We start from the raw sequence: 9,628 nt of genomic DNA, 5'->3' as shown, positions 1-9,628 counted from the left end.
ACTTGCAGACGACAGACACACCGGCCGTCATGTCCATCGCGGAGCAACGTTCGGAAGGCAAGAGGGCCCGCCTGGACGGCTCCGACGTGCATTCGAAGCACCTCGATATGCGGCCGGCGGTTGGAAGCGGCCAACAAGGCCAGAAGCGTAAGAAGAATCGTCGGGACCGCAGGCGCCAGGTGGCTGCCGACAGCGGCGCGGCGGCTGACGCGCTCGCAGTGTCTCTTCCTCAGCCATCCAAGTCCTTTATCCCGTTGCCCTTCTATCACGTTCCCGACTCGTGGGCTCGTGCGTTGCAGGACGTGTCGCCTGTTCCTCGTCTTGAGGCGTCTGCACTGTACTTCTTCCCCCCACCCTTCCTTCTCGACACCGTCTCTTCGCAGCTACCCATGCCATCGGAATGTGTCTGCCCTACCGCTGCACGAAACGACGACAAGATATTGAGATACCTGCACAACCACCTCCGCATTCGACGCTTCTGCCGTACGCGCCTGTTCGACCCATCCATGTCAAGCGTACCCCTGACGGTTGCCGAATGGCGAGCGGCTCTTTGGGGTGAATTTAGTGAGAAAGACGCCGAAATCACAGGGAGCAGCGCAGCAGATGTCCGACGGGCAAAGCGCCGTCGCGAGGAGCGGAATGCGATCTGCCGGTTGTTTGGGCGAGTAGCCCTTCTTCCGTCCTACCGCGAGGACAGGAAGGCGTCCTTCCTTGGGAAAGAATTTGCAGCGAAGGACCTCATCGAAGCCAGCGATGTCCGGCGGTGGGTTCTTTGGGAGTCCCACGAGATCAACTTTCGCTGCGAGATGATGGCTTTGGATACGTACCTCGTGCAGCGGAAGGATTGGCAGGAGATCCATCGTTGGAATAGGGAAGCGGCAGTGTCGGCAGTTTGGAGCAGTAACGCTTCAGTCCTCAGTGTATTGCCGGAAGACCATTTGGTAGGGGAGTCCCATCGATGGATGTCAGCGGCGGACTCTGGCTGGCGCGCTTGCTGCGACTCTTTGGCTGCTTTCGTCAAAGTTATGGAACATTGGCCCACATTTCCTCATTCTCTGCTCGGGACTGCCATGAACGCCCCTGAGTGGGATCAGGTACGGTACGCTGCGGTGTGCGACGAGGCAGTCAGGTTCTATGTAAATACGTTCGTGCAAGTCTACAAGAGGCTACCTATTCCTCCCATTCCTCCAGCCGTAACCTTGGACGCGTAGTTACCCTATGTATACGATACACTTGTATAGACACGCTCGTCGATGGCCCCATCTCGCGCACATGTCCGCCGTCCGCACTCGTCGGACGTTCGTACCAGGTTTCATCAGCTAAGTTACCTCAGTTTCCACGAGCTTTTCAGCGTATACAACAATCGTTCCCCCAGGCGTTGATTGTGGTGTACCGTAGTAGGCCGGTGCTAACTTAGTTTCCGCCCACGTAGACACATACACCCGAATCGCAATACAATGCAAAGGAAACATGGACTCTCTTGTCGTTTCTCATTGACGAGATGCAGGTCGCGCGCAGTCCCGGCCTGTCATGGATAGTTCTTCCCGTCCGCGGGCAAAATCCGCAGGATACAATATCCCTGTGATAGCACGAAGCTTCCGCGACCGGCCGTCCCCAAAGGAGAGGCGGTTACATGACAGCATGAGCGTTGATGTTGGTGCTACCGGGATTGAGTCTTGTGATTCCTCACTTGACTCTCAGATCCCTTGTTACGAAGGCGTAGGTTACGCCAAATGTACCGGCCATCAGATACAATAGATTCCACAGCCAAACGTTCTTCACAGCACGACCGGACATCAGACATACAGACAGTGCTCGATATCATATCTCCAGTGGCCCGTGCGCGCCCCCCAAACATACACAACCGTGCCGCGCAACATCCGCCTCGTTCACGGCATGCAGGGCCAACTGGCGCGCACGCAGATAAAGCATCTTGTACTCCTCGTTGATGAGTTCCGACGCGTGAAGAAGCTCTTGTAGCTTCTCCTCCCGTTCCTCGCGGCGAGCCAGCTCGCTTTGCAGATAGGCAATGCGGCCCAGCAGGCTCTCGATATACCCTATGGCATGTTGATGTGTGGCAGACAGATGAAACCATACCACATCACTTACAAGTTAGGTACTCGGCGGGCCCGAAGTCTGCCTCACCGGGCAGTTGCACGTATTCGCCACCATGCGTGTGAAACTCTCTAGGTCAGGAATCAGTAGGGAAGAGAGTGATGAAAATAGGCTGGCGGGCATTGCACGTACGGAACGTCGGGAGCGGCGGCGGCTGCCATTTCCGAAAGGGATGCAGCGCAAGATACAAGGATGAATGTTGAAGACAGTGGGTAATGACGTGGAGGAGACCAAGCACTACCCCTCATAAGCGCCGGTACCCATGGCATTGCTGAGGGCTGAGAGGGCTGAGCGCTCGGATTGCTCTTCTGCCGCCACTACTCCCTCTCTCGTGTGCTCTCCTCTGGCTCGTCGGAAACTCTCTCGTAGACTCTATCTTTCTGGCACCTCTGAGGTATCTTGCCTGGTGTTTCACTCGCGCGTGGCGAACAAACCTCAGGAAGACGGCCCCCACTCCCGCATCCTTTGCGCCGGCCACCACGGGCTCGCGTGGCGCAATAACTGCGTGAAGAGCAGTTCTCCTCGCGTCGCGTTCCAAGAAGGGATTTTGCAGGCTTCGGATAGGGGTTATTCATCGCGTCGGCGGTCACGGTCGCGGGCCTGGATAATAGGTACGTCGTGTCGATCTCCGTCGCACACGCGCAGCTCGTACGCGGATGTCGCGGTCGCGTCACTATCCCAGGCGTTGTCGTGGCCGTCATCGTCGTGTGCGGCTGGCGCGCCTCGCTGGCGTTTCGGAGGCGACGGTCGTGGTCGCGTACTTGGTCACAGTATATCGGGCGCGAGCGCGGTCACCGTGGAGGCGGCGGCCTTAGCAGTGCTGGTGGTGTACCGAGGCGGAGGCTGGTTCGTACGGGCAGCCGCGTAGTGGGGCGTAGCGGTCAAGACGTGCTCGCGGGTGTGGTACAGCGGACGCTCGTCTTCATGGGCGAAGCATATCGACGGCTCGTTGTGGCGAAACCGGTCGCGGTAGGAGTGGCGGAGATGAAAGCGGCCGAAGGACTGTACGAGGGGTGAAGCGTACATATACTAGATATTGAGCAATACAACTCATTTCCTCCGTCGTTGCGACCGGATGGAGGCAGAACGATATTCGAGGCTCTATGTGCTGTATTGTCACGATCGCGCGAGGTAGCTTATGCCAGCCAGCACCGTACCATATTCGCAATCTCATCTATGTATTCGGTCCATCGGTAGCATACGCGTAACGTGCGAGTGGACACGCCTGAGCGTGACGACATACACAACTCCTGTCCCTAACACGACGCGTTGCGAGGAGGGGCATTATCCGTCAGGCTTCCCGCCACTCGAGGAATCCCAACAGGCTACTCTCATGTTAGCATGATAGTAGCGCGTCGTGGGATAACGGACTAACCACGTCGATGATTGCGGGGAAGTGTCGATGCGCGGCGTCGAGTCTGCGTTCCCACTGAGCTGCCTGCCTTTGAATACTATCAGACAAATGACCATCGTTGCCCCAAGTGAGCGGTGTACCTGCGCGCATAGGCGGCGGCGCCCTTGCCACGGATCGCATGCCCCACAGCTCGTTTTCTCCATACCTGACGATAGTGCTGGTACGTCTTCCTGGTACGGAACATCTCCTCTCTGCGCACATAGCACTCTTCTTCCCATCGTTGTTTACGCGCGCTCTGTCGGAACCAGTGTACCCGGGCACCTGTACGGGGCTAGCGTCAGTGTGTAATCGCTCTCGAAGACGTAAGAGACGTACAATCTTCGAGAAAGTTCTTGATTTCCCCCGGTTCTATCTGGTTGATATACCCAAAGTTACCCCATATCCAGGTAGGTTTTCGCTTGCTGTCGTTGTGCTGCTGCTCTTCTACGACGATCACGAATGGCTTGCAGTCCTTATCTTCTAAAGGCTGGAGGTGCTCGTCGTCCTCGGGCATACCTAACAGACGCAGTATCTGCCTGACCTCCCTGTATTGCCGTTTCGCAGAGTTTATGGCAGCTGTCTTCTTCGTTAGTCGTCGGTCCCAAGCTGTATTCCGGATGACACCGGAGACCTGCCGTTTGCGGTCTTCGAGGGATAGATAAGTCGTCAAGTGCAGCCGGAGGTCGTCTAGAGCTTCATTGGCTTGGCCGCGCCTGAGCTCGCGCTCGAAGTTGACGAGTTCCGTCATAGAGGTGGCGCCTCGTATGAGGCTGTGGTAGTCGGAGGGCAGAAGGAACTGGGTTGCGGGATCATCTAGGTCAGCCAGTAGGGTGGCAAAGGGAGAGGCCGAGTTCTCAGCCCGCTTCCTCTTAAGCTTCTTACCGGATACCACCGGCGGGCCAACTGTGAGGCCGCATGCGACATCGTCGCCGGGGTCACGCCTCGGGAACGTGCTTGGATGACCTGTGGCGGAGATGCTCTGGATCGCGGCGGTGATGCACGGTTGCAAGTAGCGAGCATGCATCTCTTGACAACCCTCTGCCTGTTTGCGGAACACCTCGACTTGCGTGGTGAGTTTTCGCCTATCCTTGTCCGTGCGAGACGAAGATTGGATGTCGTGACGGAGCTCTTCGCTGTTAACTGAGTTAGTAGCCTTGTTCACGAGGTGGTGATTCGTCCTACCGCGTCGAGTTGAGGCGCAAAACCTCCTCCATTGCTCCAAGCATACCCACCGCCTCGCGTTCCCCTGCTGCTCCGTGCTTCTGCTCTAGGTGCTCGGCTATCGCCTGTGTCGTTAAAGCTGGAGCCGTGTCAGTTGCTGGGTCGCGTTAGATTCACCCTTCGTACCTGTTTGCTCGGGCGGCTCGAACGGGTTGTCGAGCCCTTTGTGCTGCCTGACATCCACGACCTTACACTGCCATTCCGCTTCCTCTTGACGCCATCGAGCTACCTTCTCCGGAGCGATGCTTTCCTCTAACTCCGATAGATAGTCCTGGGCTTCTTCAAATAACTGTTCTGCCGTGTTGTGCTTGTCTACCAGTTCGTACACTGCACAAATCAGCGCGAAGTGGCAGCGGGTCTGGATACACGACGATACCTAACCCCTGCAATCGTCGAGTGTTCATGTCCGCGTACGTGTCGTTCAGCACGTCGTGTCGGTGCCCGGCGGACATCTCCTTCGTGCGTCTCGCGAGCGCGTTGAGGATCGCCCACATCCGCTCTAACGTCTCCCCATCCGTCATGCATGCGCCTGGCATGAAATGGAGGGAGTGCTTGTGTCGACAGTCACCGGTATGCATGGCGAGATGATACTTGCCGACCGCCGCCCTGATGATGGGAAGCTCCGCGGAATCGATCGACTCCAGCTCGTGCGTGACCTTGTTGAATTCCTCGTACAGACGTGTGCGGAGGTTCTTGATATACTGGCAATGTATGTCATAGGTCCCATACAGCAGCCCTAGTTCCCTGTAGTGCGAGAGAGCCGACACCAGACAGAAGTCGACATAAAGGTACCTGGACGTCCCACATCGTCAGCAACAGCGGCTTCGGCCACATGTTGACGTACCATTCAGCAAAATGAAGATCAACTACGCCACCGGGCAACATGAACATGTGCCGACAAGATATGCCGATGACGCCGGTTACCTTCCCGGTGTACTTGCCGTTGGCCATCGCGCCGAACTGATTGCACGTCGATGACTGACTTGACCTTAGTACATGCGACGCTGGACAGAGACATACCGCTCACTTCATTGACCGGAGGGGGGACGGTCCGGAGGAAGTGTTGAAAATCTCGTTCGTGGACAAAGTACCCCGCGCCCATTGAGTACGCGAAGTCGTCAGGGTCTGTGTCTTTCATCTTCATATTGAGGTGGAAGTTGCCGTCAATGGAATAGTGGAGCGCATCTAGATAACTACACGGCGTGAAGTGGCTACTGTAAGTCCAGCCTCGAAAGAAACACTTACCTATGCACTTCGTCTCTTTGCTTCCACCCCTCCCTCATGTTGATTCCGGGCTGTGGACACGCAGGGCATAGTACGATCAAACTCCTTCGGGGCAATTCGCGTGCTGGCCGAACACCCGCACTTCAACACTGTTGGATGTACGTATACTGTCGCATCGTCGTCTTGAACTCCCGATATCGATCCTGCGACGCTTCAGTGCGAAAATTCCCACGACAGAACGAGAGGGCATACCTGGGCGTCGCTGGGGGTGGTATCATCGGTCATGTCTTTCAGATGATTGATGAAGTCGTACATGCTCGTCTGGGCGACATGGCTGAGATTGTGGTAGGCTTCTAGGGCATTGAGTGTGGTCGCCGTACGAGGACGCTCCCAGGTAGCAGGCCACAGTCCAGAGGCGATGAGTTGCGCAGCCGGGGCGTGCGCGGAACCACATTGACAGAATAGCACCGGGAGGTCCATCAATCCGTGCTCGTGAATGATGACCATGTCCCGTGGAGCGGAAGATGCATTCGGGCACTTGCGCCCGCCGTGACCAAGGTTGAATACATAGCCCATTTGAGGAAGGGTGATGCGGTGCCAATACTGCTTTGCCGCGTCCCACATGAGTATGCGGTCAAAAGGACGTTCGCCGTGGCTCGATAGTACACAGTCGATACACTTGAAACAGCCCAGAGGACAGTCTTGGCAGCGAAACAACGTGCGGTATCCAGGTAGTTTGTCGCAGAGTTTATGGGAGCAGGAGGGGCAACGAATCAATTGAACCAGCGGGGCCTCCAGAGCATCCATGCTGTCCAGAGCATCACATGCATGCATGTCGAGGAACTTCTCCCCTTTCGTGGACGGCTGTGCCCCCGGTTAGTCTTATGAGGCATGACAAGCTGAGCGCGCTCACGCACCAGGTGGTAGGCTCCATACCCAGCCTGCTCCGTTTCTCCTCCGCCATCTACTTCTTCTTCATCATCTTCCGCGTCCTCCACCGTGACCGTACGTCGCCGTACCGCCGGTTTCCGAGCTTACAACGACAGGCGGCGCTAGCGCCGCCGCCTGTCGTCGAGTGCGATGGTCCGGACGAGCTTCCGGACAGCGGCGGCAAGGGTCGGAGCAAGTCGGCGGTGCGTATGGGAGAGGTTGGAGCGACCGGGGGATTCGAAGACCAGACAGGTTGGAACACATCGCTAGTGGGGCATTTGTTGAGGTTGCCTTCAGCAGCGGCAGCGGCGGGTACGTGAGGACAGTTTTTCTGGGGGGTTTCGCGCTTCCCCTTGCCCTTGAGAAGGTCAGATATACGCGAAAGCCCTTTTTTGGCCTTCTGCCTGACGCGAGAAGACATAGAGGGTGCCACAGGGTGCCCCGTCGCGGATGCGCGCGTATTCACGCATCTGACAAGTGTGCATTCCCACGCTCCTCCCGGAGCGACGCCACAGTACTACATGAGAGTCCAGGAACATGAGCTATCTAAAGTTGGTACGCCTATACACCTATACACACACATAGATAGAGGTATACTACATCCTTTGAGAGCGATCCTCCTCTTCACGCGACAGAGGTGTTTGGAACGGGCTTCCGGGAAAGGGTGCGAACCAGTCCGCTAACCGCTACGGGCACATCAGCATGGAAGGGTCGGCGGAGCAGACGTACTAGCAAGCGAATATGTTGTGTCTCACGCCTGCTGCCAGTGCGTACGCTCTCTCGTGAAACCAGTACTTGTCATTGGGCGACGGTATGGCTGGGACCTCGGAGTGTAGAAAGGAGGTAAGGGAAAACGCACCCTATGCTTCTGGACGTGACCAGCTGCATAAGGCGCATAGCCAACCCTTAGTCGTCTACCGCCACATAGCGGGAAAACATGAGGGCGGGAGTGGAGTGGGGGGAATGGATGGATGGCGTGTGCATTCTCAGGAGGATAGTGCACGTATTGCCACAGTGATTCGGATGTTAGAGGGAGTTGCATTTGTGACCGCAAGATATCTGAGCTGGATCAGGGGATGGAGCTAAGCACAGGGTATTTGTAGTGGTTAGTGGTGTAGTTGAAGTAGAGGCATGAGCGGAGGATGGTGTGGTGGTCGTGGAGAGATCCAGCCGAGATCTTGAGTCGTAGCCTGTGATCGACGCATCCCGTTAGAGTTTGCGGTCCCGGAGGGTCTGGGCCATGCCTCCCTGGACCAATATGGATCGGCTCCTTGGATTTGAACTATTGCGTAACACAACTGAACTAAACATTCTCACATCAAGCCGAACCAACAAAAAGGTCACACGGGTAATCGGTGTTTCAATATGACGGTCAACCATCGATACGGCTGGATACGATCAATCTTGCTGTCCGAAGTCTCACGGACTGGTCTACCACCTACTGTCAGTGTCTCGTTGAATTCAACCGCTACACTGTCGATACGCCAGCAAGCACACCTAGTCACGACAAGCGAGCTCCAGAGCTGGACTTGTCGTGCTCTAGGAGCAATATACATATTTGCGGAAGCTGGCAACCTGGCCAGCGACCCCATTTTATCCGCAAGACAAGACTGAAGATACCCCGCAAAACCGCACCATCCCCCGCAAGATCTGCCCTCGCAAATACGCAGGAGGCCATTTTCGCCCCAGCCCATCGTGTCATGCAACGCAGCCAGATCGCCCACCTTAAGTTCCAAAAACGGAACAGGGGGAGTCAACCGGCTGAGTCACTATTGCAACCCCCACCGCCGCTCGTACCACCGCCGCCTCTACCGTCCTCTCCTCCGTCATCTGGTCATGCAGGCCAGAAAGGGCCGTAAGTCGCTGAGCAACTTGCTCTTCTGCCCGAGCTCACACATCTATCAGCGATACCTCCACCCTTCCCGCATCCAATCCTTGCTCTTCTGAGCCTCAGCCGCGTGCGCCGCCACCGGCCCTACGAGCCACAAGGCGGGGTCATGGTAAGCTAATGTCATATTCCCGCGTCTGGCGACGTTGCTTACGCTATTATAGCGCCGATAGTTGGCCAGTGGTTCAAAGGCAAGGTCGCTGCGCAGGACACGCTCTCGAGCTTCTGCATAACGTCCCCGAACATGTCTTACGTCCCGCGACTTCCGGTGGAACGCAAGGTCGTCGAAACGTTCGCTGACGGTCTCTGGGGGCTTCACGAGTATTTGCGGTGGCCTCAGAGGTTCCTCCCGTCCATGCCGCACATCGCCTGTATCCCGAATGCGCCATGCCCCCCTGCCGACCCGGAGGTACTTTTCAAGACGCTCTCCCCTTTGAAGGACTGGAAAGAGGCTACGTCCGCGGGATTCGAGGGCATGGGTGTAAGAACCCGACGGTTCTTACTTACTACCGGCACTCCCTAGTGCCTGGACGGGAACGTCCACTTCAGTAGGAGAAGGTATTCTCCGGGAATCGCGGAGAACTAGCGCATCTAGGCGCCCGTAGATTAGATACCGCAATTCATGTATCGTACGTAAGCGTACGGCGCCCGAAGGTTCGGGCCTCGGGCGCCTGGTGGGGGCAGAGTTCTACCACCCCCCACCACTCCAGCGAGTACGCCGAGCAATCAAGCCCGGTCCAGAGTACTTGCGGGATTTGGGGAGTCGTGGGACTCGCGTAGACTTACACTTTTTTACTCTAGCCGCGACGAACGAACTTTCGTTCACAGCATCAAGTTGCTCGACGTCACCACGTCAT

At 56.7% G+C, this 9,628-nt stretch overlaps 3 protein-coding genes across 3 annotated transcripts; 1 reads left to right on the top strand and 2 right to left on the bottom strand.

Moving 5' to 3' along the window:
* Positions 1-29: 29 nt before the first annotated feature.
* Positions 30-1,211, top strand: TRAVEDRAFT_52749 (uncharacterized protein; the record flags this gene model as incomplete). The annotated part of the gene is made up of 1 exon (XM_008045347.1): positions 30-1,211. One exon carries the CDS (start codon positions 30-32, stop codon positions 1,209-1,211), a length of 1,182 nt encoding a protein of 393 aa, XP_008043538.1.
* Positions 1,212-1,821: 610 nt separating this feature from the next.
* On the bottom strand, positions 1,822-2,276 carry TRAVEDRAFT_52748 (uncharacterized protein; the record flags this gene model as incomplete). The annotated part of the gene is made up of 3 exons (XM_008045346.1): positions 1,822-2,057; positions 2,110-2,186; positions 2,248-2,276. The coding sequence occupies 3 exons, from the start codon at positions 2,274-2,276 to the stop codon at positions 1,822-1,824; spliced, it is 342 nt and encodes a 113-aa protein (XP_008043537.1).
* A 1,175-nt stretch (positions 2,277-3,451) lies between these two features.
* On the bottom strand, positions 3,452-7,304 carry TRAVEDRAFT_40198 (uncharacterized protein; the record flags this gene model as incomplete). Its single annotated transcript, XM_008045235.1, has 12 exons — positions 3,452-3,557; positions 3,610-3,790; positions 3,845-4,641; positions 4,691-4,808; positions 4,856-5,056; positions 5,106-5,521; positions 5,574-5,707; positions 5,757-5,922; positions 5,975-6,077; positions 6,102-6,156; positions 6,206-6,654; positions 6,992-7,304. The coding sequence occupies 12 exons, from the start codon at positions 7,302-7,304 to the stop codon at positions 3,452-3,454; spliced, it is 3,039 nt and encodes a 1,012-aa protein (XP_008043426.1).
* Positions 7,305-9,628: the final 2,324 nt, after the last annotated feature.

The sequence above is a fragment of the Trametes versicolor genome (genome assembly GCF_000271585.1).
Source record: "Trametes versicolor FP-101664 SS1 unplaced genomic scaffold TRAVEscaffold_12, whole genome shotgun sequence".
Taxonomy (NCBI): Eukaryota; Fungi; Basidiomycota; class Agaricomycetes; order Polyporales; family Polyporaceae; genus Trametes; species Trametes versicolor.
This window is presented reverse-complemented; position numbering and strand designations above follow the sequence as displayed.